At 45.3% G+C, this 16,458-nt stretch overlaps 1 protein-coding gene across 1 annotated transcript in view; it reads left to right on the top strand.

Moving 5' to 3' along the window:
• mosmoa (modulator of smoothened a) overlaps positions 1-16,184 on the top strand; it is a 41,359-nt gene extending 25,175 nt beyond the window's left edge. Inside the window, exon 3 of the mRNA XM_083649910.1 lies at positions 15,649-16,184. Coding sequence (XP_083506036.1) covers positions 15,649-15,833 — 185 coding nt within the window. The 3' untranslated portion in view covers positions 15,834-16,184. The remainder of the gene's footprint in view (positions 1-15,648) is intronic.
• The last annotated feature ends 274 nt before the right edge of the window (positions 16,185-16,458 follow it).

The following is a 16,458-nucleotide window of genomic DNA, read 5'->3' as shown; positions in this document are numbered from 1 at the left end:
AGTGCTGCTGAACACTGCACCTCTCTACTGAGAGCAGTGCTGCTGAACACTGCACCTCTACTGAGAACAGTGCTGCTGAACACTGCACCTCTCTGCTGAGAACAGTGCTGCTGAACACTGCACATCTCTGCTGAGAACAGTGCTGCTGAACACTGCACCTCTCTGCTGAGAACAGTGCTGCTGAACACTGCACCTCTCTACTGAGAGCAGTGCTGCTGAACACGGCACCTCTCTACTGAGAGCAGTGCTGCTGAACACTGCACCTCTCTACTGAGAGCAGTGCTGCTGAACACTGCACCTCTCTGCTGAGAACAGTGCTGCTGAACACTGCACCTCTCTACTGAGAGCAGTGCTGCTGAACACTGCACCTCTCTGCTGAGAGCAGTGCTGCTGAACACTGCACCTCTCTGCTGAGAGCAGTGTCTGCTGAACACTGCACCTCTCTACTGAGAGCAGTGTCTGCTGAACACTACACCTCTCTGCTGAGAGCAGTGCTGCTGAACACTGCACCTCTCTACTGAGAACAGTGCTGCTGAACACTGCACCTCTCTACTGAGAACAGTGCTGCTGAACACTGCACCTCTCTACTGAGAGCAGTGTCTGCTGAACACTGCACCTCTCTACTGAGAGCAGTGCTGCTGAACACTGCACCTCTCTACTGAGAGCAGTGCTGCTGAACACTGCACCTCTCTACTGAGAACAGTGTCTGCTGAACACTGCACCTCTCTGCCTAGAGCAGTGCTGCTGAACACTGCACCTCTCTACTGAGAACAGTGTCTGCTGAACACTGCACCTCTCTGCCTAGAGCAGTGCTGCTGAACACTGCACCTCTACTGAGAACAGTGCTGCTGAACACTGCACCTCTCTACTGAGAACAGTGTCTGCTGAACACTGCACCTCTCTGCCTAGAGCAGTGCTGCTGAACACTGCACCTCTCTACTGAGAGCAGTGCTGCTGAACACTGCACCTCTCTACTGAGAACAGTGCTGCTGAACACTGCACCTCTCTACTGAGAACAGTGCTGCTGAACACTGCACCTCTCTACTGAGAGCAGTGCTGCTGAACACTGCACCTCTCTACTGAGAACAGTGCTGCTGAACACTGCACCTCTCTACTGAGAACAGTGCTGCTGAACACTGCACCTCTCTGCTGCTGAACACTGCACCTCTCTGCTGAGAGCAGTGCTGCTGAACACTGCACCTCTCTGCTGCTGAACACTGCACCTCTCTACTGAGAGCAGTGTCTGCTGAACACTGCACCTCTCTGCTGAGAGCAGTGTCTGCTGAACACTGCACCTCTCTACTGAGAGCAGTGCTGCTGAACACTGCACCTCTCTGCTGAGAGCAGTGCTGCTGAACACTGCACCTCTCTACTGAGACCAGTGCTGCTGAACACTGCACCTCTCTACTGAGAACAGTGCTGCTGAACACTGCACCTCTCTGCTGAGCAGTGCTGCTGAACACTACACCTCTCTGCTGAGAGCAGTGTCTGCTGAACACTGCACCTCTCTACTGAGAGCAGTGCTGCTGAACACTGCACCTCTCTACTGAGAGCAGTGCTGCTGAACACTGCACCTCTCTGCTGAACACTGCACCTCTCTACTGAGAGCAGTGCTGCTGAACACTGCACCTCTCTACTGAGAGCAGTGCTGCTGAACACTGCACCTCTCTACTGAGAACAGTGCTGCTGAACACTGCACCTCTCTGCTGAGAGCAGTGCTGCTGAACACTGCACCTCTCTACTGAGAGCAGTGCTGCTGAACACTGCACCTCTCTGCTGAGAGCAGTGCTCATCATAATAGGCTGTGTGGGGGAGAAGTTGAGAGGTTGAGAGAGGAAAACAAGATTGGGGCTTTAAGAAGTGGACGGGCACAGAAGGCGAGCTGAGTGAATACTGAATAATCGTGTTTGTAGAGGTCAAGAGCCCAGAGCATTAGTAAGTGCAAGATGGATGCCAATATAAAGACAGACATGCAGAGAGAGAGAGAGAGAGAGAGGGAGGAAGAATAGAGAGAGGTGGGTGATGGTCGCCAGGAGACGGGTGGTTCACTCGGTGCAAACAGGTGATGAAGGCTGGGGAGGTGGGCACTGGGCAGTGGGCAGTCTGTACCAGGGTTGGTAACTGGCCCTGGGCCACAGGCACCTGAATGGGCAGCTTTGTACGACCAGCACAGCCTCACCTCTGTCCCCTGTATACTACACACACCAGTCCCTCTGCAGTCCCCTCTGTCCCCTGTATACTACACACACCAGTCCCCTCTGTCCCCTGTATACTACACACACCAGTCCCTCTGCAGTCCCCTCTGTCCCCTGTATACTACACACACACCAGTCCCTCTGCAGTCCCCTCTGTCCCCTGTATACTACACACACCAGTCCCCTCTGTCCCCTGTATACTACACACACCAGTCCCCTCTGTCCCCTGTATACTACACACACCAGTCCCCTCTGTCCCCTGTATACTACACACACCAGTCCCCTCTGTCCCCTGTATACTACACACACCAGTCCTCTCTGCAGTCCCCTGTATACTACACACACCAGTCCTCTCTGCAGTCCCCTGTATACTACACACACCAGTCCTCTCTGCAGTCCCCTGTATACTACACACACCAGTCCCCTCTGCAGTCCCCTGTATACTACACACACCAGTCCCCTCTGCAGTCCCCTGTATACTACACACACCAGTCCCCTCTGCAGTCCCCTGTATACTACACACACCAGTCCTCTCTGCAGTCCCCTGTATACTACACACACCAGTCCCCTCTGTCCCCTGTATACTACACACACCAGTCCCCTCTGTCCCCTGTATACTACACACACCAGTCCCCTCTGTCCCCTGTATACTACACACACCTGTCCCCTCTGCAGTCCCCTCTGTCCCCTGTATACTACACACACCAGTCCCTCTGCAGTCCCCTCTGTCCCCTGTATACTACACACATGAGTCCTTCTGCAGTCCCACCTGTCCCTTGTATACACACACCAGTCCCCCCTGTATACTGCACACACCAGTCCCCCTGTCCCCTATATACTACACACACCAGTCCCTCTGAAGTCCCCTCTGTCCCCTGTATACTGCACACACCAGTCCCCTCTGAAGTCCCCTCTGTCCCCTGTATACTACACACACCAGTCCCCTCTGCAGTCCCCTCTGTCCCCTATATACTACACACACCAGTCCCTCTGAAGTCCCCTCTGTCCCCTGTATACTACACACACCAGTCCCCTCTGTCCCAGCACCAGGCCCTCTGCACTTTGTTGATTTAAGATAAGATGACTATAGTGCCCCCCCCCCCCCCAGTAAGGATACAGCAAAGAAAAACAGAAAAAAATTAAATATAATATATAAACAGAATATTATATTATAATATAATATATTATTAGTAGGGGTGTCATGATACACTCAGTTCACGATACGATACGATACACGATATTGGGTTCACGATAACGATACGATACGATATTTTAACAATTTTTTTTGCGATCGATTTGTAAGTTGAGAAGGCATCCTCCACGCTAATTTGAGTCATTTCCCCATTTTCATCCTCCGTGTCTGTAACGTCCCTCGTCTGTTCAAACAAAGCAATGAAAAGGAGAGCGAGCATGCAATCAGATGCAGATCAGTGCCACCATGTTCAGCTTCTTTTTCTTGCGATATGAGATTTCATCTCAACGATACATATTGTCACGTTTTGATATCGCGATATATTGTGGGACGATATATTGTGACATCTCTAATTATTAGTGTGCAGAATACAGTAATTACTATTGATTAGTAATTTTTTCATCACATGTTGTTAGGTGTTACATGTTGTTAGGTGGTCCATGTTGAAACGGTGGTCCATGAAGCACACTAACTTGTACAGTTTAAGCTAGCAAGAAGAATGCTGAGCAAGTAGTACCTTTCCCAGCATCCTTCTGCTATCAGGGCTGTCCCTGCCCCCCTGTGGATAAACACATGGCCAGAGCAATAGCAAGGGTAGGAGACAGACATAAATATTAGCTATGTTTGCAAGGCAGGTTAGCCAGACAGCGCTCACTTTGCTAGCTGGCAGACTGGAGACATTTAGCCTTGTTTGGGTTAGCAAGCCAGCACAGCATGTATCAGATTAGCCATTCACGATGACTGTTTTGGAACATACTTTCTGCAGCTGAACAACTTACAGCCACTCCAGTGGAAACTTCTACTTAAAATCTAATAATCTGTTGTGGTAGCTTAGGTGTCACACATGGCGGGCTCTCTCTCTCTCTCTCTCTCTCTCTCTCTCTCTCTCTCTCGCACACGCACACGCACACGCACACACACACACACACACACACACACTCTCACTCTCTCTCCCTCCCTCCCTCCCTCCCTCTCCAGTACCAGAGAAAAACAGGAGAGTGATGCTACAGCCTGTTCACACAGAGGCTTAAAGAGCATGGTGCAGGTTAAAAAAAATCTGAATGTACATTTTGGGCTCATGATTGGTATGAAAATAAACTTCCCCCACTCGTGACATCACAGGTGTACAGTTCCATTTCAGGAACAGTGTCCCCTGGAGTTTACAAAAAGTCCAGATGCAGCTATGTAACCCCCCCCCCCCAACCCATTGCTATATACCCCTCCTCCCACATATGGATGCAATGTGGTCTCCAACCTGCACCATCCTCTTTAAAATCATACCAGTGTCAAAATGCCATTTATTAATCTCATCTCATTCACCTGCTAGCATAGAAAATACCTGCTATTTAGTATTTACTGGTTTTAAACAGTTTATTCGCTAGGGTATTAGTCTAAGTACGGCACGGTGGCTCAGTGGTTAACACTGTTGCCTCACAGCAAGAAGGTCCCGGGTTCGAACCCCGGTCCGTCCCAGGTCCTTTCTGTGTGGAGTTTGCATGTTCTCCCCGTGTCCGTGTGGGTTTTCTCCGGGTGCTCCGGTTTCCTCCCACCATCAAGAAAGACATGTATGTTAGGGTTAATACTGCTGGCAGTGCTCCTGACCAAGGCACTGGCAAAAGAACTGGAGTTGGTCCCCGGGCGCTGCACAGTGGCTGCCCACTGCTCCTAGTTCTAGGAAGGTTCCTAGTAGAGGATGGGTCAAATGCAGAGGATGAATTTCCCCAAGGGAATAAATAAAGGATAACTTAACTTAACTTAAGTAGCTGCATGGTTGTCACACTCATCATCAGAAATCAGATTGCTAGGCACTGGAGATTTGCAAAAACTTGATAGTGAAAAAAGATTAAAAACATGTGCCTCCAAGCTGGATAAGGGCAGGTGCAGAGCTGGAAGTCGACAAACATGGAAAAAGGACTGAAATAGCTTGCACACTGCAGGGCTTCAACATGACTTATTGCACCGGTGGTGGTAACGTTTTGAACAGATAGACTGCTCTTCTTCAGACAAAGTGACAAAGCACGACGCCGCCATCTTAAATACCCACATGATGCAGTCACATGATGCAGTGGGTTGACACACATGTGACATGCTAAGTGTGGAGTGCGAAAAAGCCAGATAAATACATACAAAAACTTGATTTACTATCCTTCAATCCCAATATCCAGATGCGTGTGCCATTACAAACGTGGCTTTCTTATAGCTAAGGCAGTTCTGTTGCCTTGGCGAGAGAGAGGGAGAGGAAACTAGTCGCAACTCCTAAAGTTGTGTGTTCTACTGCTATCATCATGAAGTGACGCTGTCTCGATGTAACCAGAATAATTCAAAGGATTTTGCTGCACAGTGCACAAACATCAGCCAATGGAACTTTAAAGGCAGTTGTCATACCTCATGCTGTGTTGGAGGGATTTTGCAGGGTAGCAAGCTAGTCGCTATTAAAAATTCATGTAGCAACAATACACAACACAACGCACAACGGGGGCACACATCACTAGTACATGAACACATTTTCCTCACCCCCCAGCCACACTGCTACTACATACAAACAGCAACCCACGAAGAAGAAACACTGCTTCAAAGGTACATGTGTTTCCATGGAGAAGAACATGGGAATGTAGTTGGTGGACTATGTGGAGCTCAGTGTGGAGAAAGAGAGCTAGTCATTGCCCCATTTCCCCCCATAATTACTATGGGTGGGGGAAAGAATCGATACACCATAGTATCGCAATATTTTGCCTGACGATATTGTATCGATATTTGGACGCCAAGTATCGATATTTTACAAATTCCCCAGTTACTGAATGGGCTGCACAAGATGTTTTGTGCAAGTGAAGTGAAATTGCATTGTTCAAAAACGACCCAAGTAGTGCACACACACATCCAGTTAAGGTGGACTGTAAGTAGACTGTAACAAACAGTTCAGTTTGTCAGGTGCATGCAACTATGACATGACTTTATGAAAGTTGTTGTCTGTCTACTTGACAATGTTGCTGCAATAAAATGGTTGAAGTCAGATGTACAGACTGAAAAATTGTTCTTATATAAACCAGATGTTGACAAAGTTTTCCTTTGGGGACATCATTTGCAGTTGAAAAAGTAAGAAATCGCAATATATCGAAATATCGCAATATTCAATATATCACAATATTCAATATATCGCAATATCGGCGATATCGCTATACTATCGTATCGTGACTCAAGTATCGTTTTAGTATCGTATCGTGGGCATCTGGTGATTCCCACCCCTAATAATTACGGCCTAAGCCTGTTTTGATTTCATTTGATTTCCAATTCCAGTTTAGAAAATGTGTCCGACGAAGTGGACAGCCCCTTGAAATGAACGGTTTTATCTCAAAAGCTGTGATTGCGCTATTTTAATAGGAGCGAGTCCTGATTAGATTGAGCTATGCCACTTCAGATTTAGCCTAGGGGTGGGAATCACCAGATGCCCCACAATACGATATTAATGCAATACTTAAGTCACGATATTATACTATTGCGATATTGCTAGTATTGCAATAGATTGAGCATTGCGATATTGTGATATATTGTGATTTATTACCTTTTTTCAATTGTAAATGATGCCCCCAAAGGAAAAAACATCTGTTTTACCTAATGAGATAAAGTTTATTTTTATTTTCTTATTGCAGTAAAATGGGGTTGTCAAGCAGACAGACTGACCAACACTGTCATAAAAACCTGTCATAAATTATGCATGCACTTGACAATTCATAATAAAATATTGCGATACTTGGCATTCGTGCAATACGATATATTGCCACACAAAATATTGCGATACTATGCTGTATCGATTTCCCCCCCACCCCTAGCCTAACTATTGAGCCGTTATTCACAGGAGTCTCTGTGTGCTTTGTTGTGGCGGTGGGAAAGTGAGCGGTATGTAACATTAGTGGACTCGGATCTGCACTAGAAGAATCCATGAATGTCTTCAAAGGAAGAAGAAGAAAGAGTGGTGAGTGTAATTAGACACGACTTGTCTGAACACAGAAGAAGAAAGAGTGGTGAGTGTAATTAGACACGACTTGTCTGAACACAGAAGAAGAAAGAGTGGTGAGTGTAATTAGACATGACTTGTCTGAACACAGAAGAAGAAAGAGTGGTGAGTGTAATTAGACATGACTTGTCTGAGCACAGAAGGAGAAAGAGTGGTGAGTGTAATTAGACATGACTTGTCTGAACACAGAAGAAGAAAGAGTGGTGAGTGTAATTAGACATGTCTTGTCTGAGCACAGAAGAAGAAAGAGTGGTGAGTGTAATTACCCAGGACTTGTCTGAACACAGAAGAAAGAGCGGTGAGTGTAATTAGCCAGGTCTTGTCTGAACACAGAAGAAGAAAGAGTGGTGAGTGTAATTAGCCACGTCTTGTCTGAACACAGAAGAAGAAAGAGTGGTGAGTGTAATTAGCCACGTCTTGTCTGAACACAGAAGAAGAAAGAGTGGTGAGTGTAATTAGCCAGGTCTTGTCTGAACACAGAAGAAGAAAGAGTGGTGAGTGTAATTAGCCACGTCTTGTCTGAACACAGAAGAAGAAAGAGTGGTGAGTGTAATTAGCCACGTCTTGTCTGAACACAGAAGAAAGAGTGGTGAGTGTAATTAGCCAGGTCTTGTCTGAACACAGAAGAAGAAAGAGTGGTGAGTGTAATTAGCCACGTCTTGTCTGAACACAGAAGAAGAAAGAGTGGTGAGTGTAATTAGACACGTCTTGTCTGAACACAGAAGAAGAAAGAGTGGTGAGTGTAATTACCCAGGACTTGTCTGAACACAGAAGAAAGAGTGGTGAGTGTAATTAGACACGTCTTGTCTGAACACAGAACAAAGAGTGGTGAGTGTAATTAGCCAGGTCTTGTCTGAACACAGAAGAAGAAAGAGTGGTGAGTGTAATTAGCCACGTCTTGTCTGAACACAGAAGAAAGAGTGGTGAGTGTAATTAGCCAGGTCTTGTCTGAACACAGAAGAAGAAAGAGTGGTGAGTGTAATTACCCAGGACTTGTCTGAACACAGAAGAAAGAGTGGTGAGTGTAATTAGACACGTCTTGTCTGAACACAGAAGAAAGAGTGGTGAGTGTAATTAGACACGTCTTGTCTGAACACAGAAGAAAGAGTGGTGAGTGTAATTAGACACGTCTTGTCTGAACACAGAAAAAGAAAGAGTGGTGAGTGTAATTAGACACGTCTTGTCTGAACACAGAAAAAGAAAGAGTGGTGAGTGTAAATAGCCACGTCTTGTCTGAACACAGAAAAGGAAAGAGTGGTGAGTGTAAATAGCCAGGTCTTGTCTGAACACAGAAAAAGAAAGAGTGGTGAGTGTAAATAGCCACGTCTTGTCTGAACACAGAAGAAAGAGTGGTGAATGTAATTAGACACGTCTTGTCTGAACACAGAAAAAGAAAGAGTGGTGAGTGTAATTAGCCACGTCTTGTCTGAACACAGAAGAAGAAAGAGTGGTGAATGTAATTAGACACGTCTTGTCTGAACACAGAAAAAGAAAGAGTGGTGAGTGTAATTAGCCAGGACTTGTCTGAACACAGAAGAAGAAAGAGTGGTGAGTGTAAATAGCCACGTCTTGTCTGAACACAGAAGAAGAAAGAGTGGTGAGTGTAATTAGCCAGGACTTGTCTGAACACAGAAGAAGAAAGAGTGGTGAGTGTAATTAGCCACGTCTTGTCTGAACCTATGGTCTGAACACAGAAGCAAACAGGCTGAACTGAGCCATATGAGCGGGCTCCTTAATGGCTTCACCCTTGACCTGGTCTTTGCTCTGCGGCTGCTGAAAACCTCGACATAGCGCATGGTCAGTTAGTACATCAGAGCGTGCTGTCCTTGAGTGGCCGGTCTGTAATGACTCTCGGCATGTCATCAACACACCGGGCTAATTGTTCCCTCAGGGTGTGTTATGGTCTCCAGGGCTCCATTTGGCCACAATTTGTGACACTTCTTTCCCATTAGTGCCAGACTAGTGGATTCTTCTCTTTTTCCAGTGCGGCTGAAAAACCCAGCAAGTCCAATCTGATTTGTAATTCTTCCCAAGAAAAATACATCTAAAGGGACGTTTTGTGGTTCCCTAAAGCTATTAAAGAAATGTGTTATTTGTTGTTTGCTGTTGTGACTTTGTACCAACTTTGTTAACCTACTGCACCTTGTCTTGTAACGGAGCCCCCAGCATAAGAATGTCACACGTGCGTACTGGTACACCGTAGTCACAATAAGAATATTGAATCTTATGAGAAAGGCTCCTATGTTTTAGAGTGCTAGTGCTGGTAGAGCTCCCTCTGGCCTCCTCGGCCTCACTAAAATTACTTAATTAAATGTGTTTGACTTTGGCACAGTTCAAACACACAACCTCTATGCACATTGCACCAATGTATAATCATACAATTGTGTAGGTAGCTGGGCTCTGTTTGTCTGCAATTTTGATGCCACATTGTGAGATTTGTGATGATTTTGGTCACCGATGATGTCACAATGTCTATGACATCATCAGTGATGTCCCTCGAGCACTCCACGATGTCACCAGTGATGGTCACTCGAGCAATTGTGATGTCATCAGTGATGCGAAGTTGAGCAATTGTGCGCTGTGCATGCCAATAGAGCAGGCGAGGCCACGCAGCAGCCGAGCTGGGCACGACGTACAGTATGCGAGCCCGGGCAGCGGCCGAGCTGTGTATGCGAGCCCTCACAGCGGGCGAGCTGCAGGGCGGGCGATAGCGAGCCCACGCAGCGGGTGAGCTTAGGAATCGAGCGCGCGAGATTTCTAGTAAACAACAAGTACACTGTTGCATGTAAATCATAACCTGTTTTGGGGTAATAATCGATCTCTCCCATGACTTAAGCTTGTCGAAAGATTTAAAGTATTATAATCAGCCAGAGGTGATATAGAGGGCTTCCTTTTGGATTCATGGAGAAATATTTACTGAAACTAATGCTGGATTCAAGTGCAGGTTGAAGTGTGAAATAGTTCAGCGGACATGAATGATTCAACAAGGACACCGGTGAAAAGCTCAAAGCTGAAATCAGTTCCCCTACCTGAGGCTTTCTCTCACAGGATGTGAACACGTTTGACTCTCGAGGAATGCTACCTTCAAGTCCTGTCAGAAAGTTGACCACACAAACTGATAGCCGACTAAGCCGAGTTGCTGAGATGTGACAGCAGGGAAGCCTGGCCTATATTATGCTGTTATGTAACAATAAGCAATAAAATAATAATGTTGCATTTTATGTAGATAATTACTACTATTACTATTATTATTTATCTAAATAAATTAGTCATTAGTAATAGGGCTGTGAATCTTCACTGGCCTCACGATTCGATTTGATTACGATTCAGAGGGCTACGATTCGATTCGATTACGATTATCGATATACATCTCGATGCATCTTAAATCGATGCATCACTTTTTTTCCCCAATACATGATTTATTTTTTCTCACTTTCTTTTTTCTCACTGTGTGGCTACTTTTAAAATAAAAGTGCATTTGGAATTGCATTGTATTATGATCCATAATTAAAATAAACAACGGCATGTACTTCCATTATATTTTATTTGATTATATATATATTTTTTAATAAATACATTTGTGATTCGATGCAGAATCATGCACGTCCGCATGGCGATGCATCTTATAATCGATTATTTTTGACACCCCTAATTAGTAATGACAAATTATACATTGGCTTTATTAATAAATTAGTTAAAACAAAAGATATTTGCCTCACATAGCCAACTTTATAACCTACTGTAGCACACCCGCATAACATTAATTTCAACATATCAACAATCTCAATAGACAACAGAAGTTACTGTGTATAAAGCAGTAAAAATAAATGTCTCCCCACATTATATATATTCTGCATACAGGTCACATATGGCAGAATACTGCTCAATTAAATACAATGACCCATCTACACAAACATCACTTACAGGGGAGTTACTTACTTACCCATTCACTTCAATAGAACTGTCACCAAAGTCTAGCCCCAATGCAAAATGTGAACGTTGTGGTGAGTTATGTCTCTTCCTTCTATATAGCACACAGAGAGGAAGCAAATTGTTGCATTTCTGATCAACTATGTCATTATCATGTTATTTATGAAGGCTTTAAAACATCAATGACAGATGAATAGATCTGGGGGCCGGGGCTATTTAAAAAAATGCAGAGGGCATGACCTCGGTGTCCTCAATGGTAGTTACGGGCATGGCCACCACCAAACAAAAATTAGATTTTCAGTACCAAGCTGGTCTATAAACGTGTGTGTGCGTGTGTGGGGTCTGAGTAGTTGCAGGCCTGCTCCGCTTTACAGTTTGTACACTCCGCTTTACAGTTTGTACTCTGAAGCAATGATCGGCGACTGAGTGGATTATGAAATTGCCGGAGATTGTCTGAATCCATTTAGCCAGCTGACTTTATTGTTCTTTTCCTCCCTAGCGCTCTCTCTTCAGTTCTCCTTCCACTGGTAACTGTTTAAGAAGCCCGTTATCAGCTGCTAACTCTGTTTAAGAAGCCCGTTATCAGCTGCTAACTCTGTTGAAGAAGCCCGTTATCAGCTGCTAACTCTGTTGAAGAAGCCCGTTATCAGCTGCTAACTCTGTTGAAGAAGCCCGTTATCAGCTGCTAACTCTGTTGAAGAAGCCCGTTATCAGCTGCTAACTCTGTTGAAGAAGCCCGTTATCAGCTGCTAACTCTGTTGAAGAAACCCGTTATCAGCTGCTAACTCTGTTGAAGAAGCCCGTTATCAGCTGCTAACTCTGTTGAAGAAGCCCGTTATCAGCTGCTAACTCTGTTGAAGAAGCCCGTTATCAGCAGAGATAAATGTGAACACGAGGCTCAACACGATTATTTTCTTAGCATTTAGCCTGTGGACCATGTCGTCATGCCACTTTTATACGCACGAGTTATGGCTGCATTTGAAACGCACAGCAGAAACACAATGGGACAGAACCAGAATACCTCCCATCATGACCTTGTTGGACGTCTTCATCTTTACACAGATTGTAGCACCATCACAAGTGCCTTGTTCCTTCATCTAATGCTGCGTGACGGCAAACTGAATGTTGATTCTTATTTTCAATAGATCAACCATAACTCTGCCAGAGCTGGCCTTGCAGCATAGCCGGCGGCACGGGTGGACATTTGGTGGCTATGCCAGTCCAAATGGACTTTTCTGCCCCACCAAAACGCACTTAGTGTCATTAGCCCCTTCTAAACATGCAGTGAAATCTGGATTATAACCAGCTGCTAGCCGGTCGGCCTGCATGTTTAGAAACAATTAGCCACCTTATCCCATGACACTCCCTCGAGTGCGGATCATGACCATCTGAGACCCTAGTACAGGATCCGCATTATTGGAAAAGCGGCTGTTGTTTAACACCGGCAGCTCATGTTCCGGATCATGTATGTCTGAGTGGGCGGGTGGTTAAATGGCACTTTACAAACCATTAATGTCCCACTGATCATTATTTTCATGAATGGACGTAGCGTTAGTTATGTGGCTGGATTATTTGGAAGAGAGCCAAATTAGGTGAGTAAACAAGTAAAAGTTGAATCGTTTCTTTTTCCCCCATCTGCCAGTTCAAAAATGCAACAAGGAGATGATGGCCTACTACTTTTAGCCTAATACATAGGCTAAAGTACCCGCTAACATTCACGTAGCCTATTAATTAATTAATCATTCGGGCAATCGCTTAGGCTATATCAACAAATTAAACGAGCAAACTGACGGTTTCCTCAAGTGCTGCAAACGGCTTGAATGGTTTCTTTTCCTCCCGACCTGTCTGTCTTGTAGGCTATGTAAAAATGCAAGAGTTGCATCAGCCTATATCGAGACATATAGCCTAACTTTTGAGGGGAGAAATAAATGGAAAACTAGTCAGATATGACTTGAATGCCACTTATAAAATCATCCACAGTGTAATGTTAGTGCGACGGTGCGACCACTATTTTGACTGGCTGCTTTTGGGCGATGTAACAAAGGCAAGTGCTCACTTTTTCTGGCACATTGCCACCCCACGTTATCGCCTGAATGCGTCGGAATGCATCTTCCGTTAAAACTGCATGTTTTTGAATCGAGTTTGGTTACGGATTCGCTAAAGCTGTTTCCACATCACATTTCTTTTTATGTTACACCCTACCACACCCCCTCCCCCCGCCCACTCTACTCGCTATCGGCAGAGAGAATACGGACCATTTCCAGCTGTTTCTAAAGCTGTTTCTAGAGTCTGGGGGGGGGGGGGTGGCGTTTGTTTGTGAACAACCGCGTACCTCCAGTTTTTTGTGAGCGTGCGGACATGTCCGCACAGTCTGGAAAACCAAAATAGATGCAGAATTTGAGAAGTACTTTGCGCCGCGGGGAAGTTAGCTTTAGGTTGGATATTCAATAGAGATTTACTGTGAATGGCTGTCCAATATTCCAACCTAAAACTAGCTTCGTTTTTGCTGCTCTCCAACAGATTCATTTGGCTATATTCTTCATTGCAGTGGCTCAGTGGCTGACTACCCGCTGTCCATTTAAACGACACCACAGTTATGCTCAAGCACACTCTCTCCCCCTATAGCGATGTCACTAACACTTTTCACAGGCGTCATTTTGTGTCGAAAAGGCAGGGTAAACACAGGTGCAAGCGAAACATTAATGAGGGTTTCCAACTTCCATGATTGGAAGTTGGAAACCCTTATTAGTGTTTTAATTATTAGTCCGTGGTGTCTGCAGCTCTCTCTCTCTCTCTCTCTCTCTAGAGAGAGAGAGAGAGAGAGAGAGAGAGACTATAACTTTACATTACGTTGAAATAACGCCACCTTCCATCAGATTGAAGGCCCACCTACGAATAAGTCTCTGCCCCCGGCTCTGGCTCACACAAAGTGCCACCTACTACACCAGCAGACAGAACGTGACAACAAAAGCTGTTGTTGCTGCAGTGGTGAAGAGAAAATTGGATGTTGAAAAGACTAGGAAAATGGATGCAGCCACATAGGTTTGTGCACTTGCTCTTCTAGTATCGTCTTCCAATGAAGACATTGTAGTGATGAAGCAAGAACTTTCTTCCTCCAGTCTTTTTTGCTGTCTGGGAGAAAAAGATGTACTGACAAATTTTGGCCTATAGCTGGGCTATTCATATGCCCTTATTTGGCTTCCTATTCCTATTAATGATTAATTAATCACTTGTGCAAAACATACATTTATATTACAGATCATTATAATCACTTGTGCAAAAATATAACCTATTTTGAAATGAAGTATTGTAACAGTCACACAATGCTGTTTAACGGATCAGATTCTCATCGCAGTGCATGGGACTGACAACGCGTGATGCCGAATCCGATCTGTATGTTTTGTTGTTGTTGTTGTTGTTGTTGTTGAGTTTTAGTTGTAGTTTTTTACACACACAGCAAGAGTGCTCTCTCTTCCTCTCTCTCTCATCTCCACATTGCCAGTGCACGCATGCACTCTCTCTCACACACACACACACACACACACACACACACACACACACACACCGTCTGATCACAACGCATACCTTGAGTCCAGTTTGTGTAATTGCTCCTTCAAAGCCATCTGAAAGGCACCTTTGTAATGCTAATGAGCTTGTTCAAATTGAATTGTGTTTGAGCGGCCTGTGCTTCCTGTGTGTCCATGTGCAACTTCCTGTACCTTGTCTAGACGTGGTCCCCAACCACCGGGCCGCGGACCGATACCGGGCCGCAACGCATTTGGTACCGGGCCACGAGCCGGGTCCAATTTATTTTATTTTTTAAATAAACATAGGCTATAATATTATAGGCTGTGTGTGTGGTAGTTGAAACATAGTTTAAAGTTGACGTTTATTTATGTTTGTCGTTGAAACAAAAACATAAATACTGTAGGCTACCTACAGTACAACACAAAAGGCTGTTATTTACCCTTTGTCGCCACCTGGTGAGTATATATATATATGTAACTAAAACCATTCAAATTGACAACCGGTCCGTGACCTTTTTTTCCATGTATCTACCGGTCCTTGGCACAAAAAAGGTTGGGAACCCCTGGTCTAGAGCGCCACAGTCAGTTATATATACACTGTGTGTATGTGTATATGGTGTGTATATCTATATATATATATTTCTATGGATAGATATATATATCTATCTATCTATATATATGGATATATCTATCTATCTATATATATATATATATATATATATATATATCCATCAATATCAATGACCTGTGTTTAGTGAACTTAACGTTTTCTCTCTCTCTCCTTCCCCTCAGTGATCCTGTTCTGCATGGCGGCGCTCATCTTCCCCATAGGCTTCTATATCAACGAGGTGGGGGGCCAGCCGTACAAGCTGCCCAACAACACGGTGGTGGGCTCCTCCTACGTGCTCTTCGTCCTCTCCATCTTCTTCACCATAGTGGGACTGCTGTTTGCAGGGAAGGTTTGCCTCCCGGGCTGAGGACTCGAGCGCACCTGCCTCTGGACTAACACAAGAGGCTTTGACAAATTTACGGAATTAAAAAAAACAAAAACACACACACACACACACACACACAACGACTGAAAAAACAAACGAACAAACAAACAAACTGTGGCCAGAGAGTCGGACCCAGGGAAGTCTCTGATTATCTGTGCGTCTGCAACGAGGGAGCGCAGCAGCACGGAGCACCTAACCATTCAAAAGAGGAGAACCGAACGGACGAACACAAAACACTAAGGGGGATACGGGCACCGCGCGGGGTGTAAAGGGAGCGACGCACCCTGCCGCTGTTAATTTAAAAAAACATGGTCGTCTTCTGTTGTTGTTGCACTTTTGGGGGCGCGATGGGGGGACAGCTGGGGGGGGGGGGGGGGGGCGGGGGGAGAGGCAGCGAGCGGGGGGATAAGGGGTATCACTCTGAGACCAAGCAACAACCACTCCTCGACTTGACCCGCCCGCCCCGCCGCCGCCGCCGCGCGCCTCAGCACGCATCCCCCCCCCAGAAAGCATTGCCATCACTACCGCTCCTGTTGCTATTTTTGGCTTCTCTTCGCTATTTCGGTTGTGTGTTTTTACGTTGTTGTACATTTTGTGTTCATTTTTC

The sequence above is a fragment of the Poromitra crassiceps genome, assembly GCF_964638095.1.
Source record: "Poromitra crassiceps genome assembly, chromosome: 13".
Lineage (NCBI taxonomy): Eukaryota > Metazoa > Chordata > Actinopteri > Beryciformes > Melamphaidae > Poromitra > Poromitra crassiceps.
The sequence above is the reverse complement of the archived record's forward strand: the minus strand, read 5'-3'. Positions and strand labels throughout refer to the sequence as shown.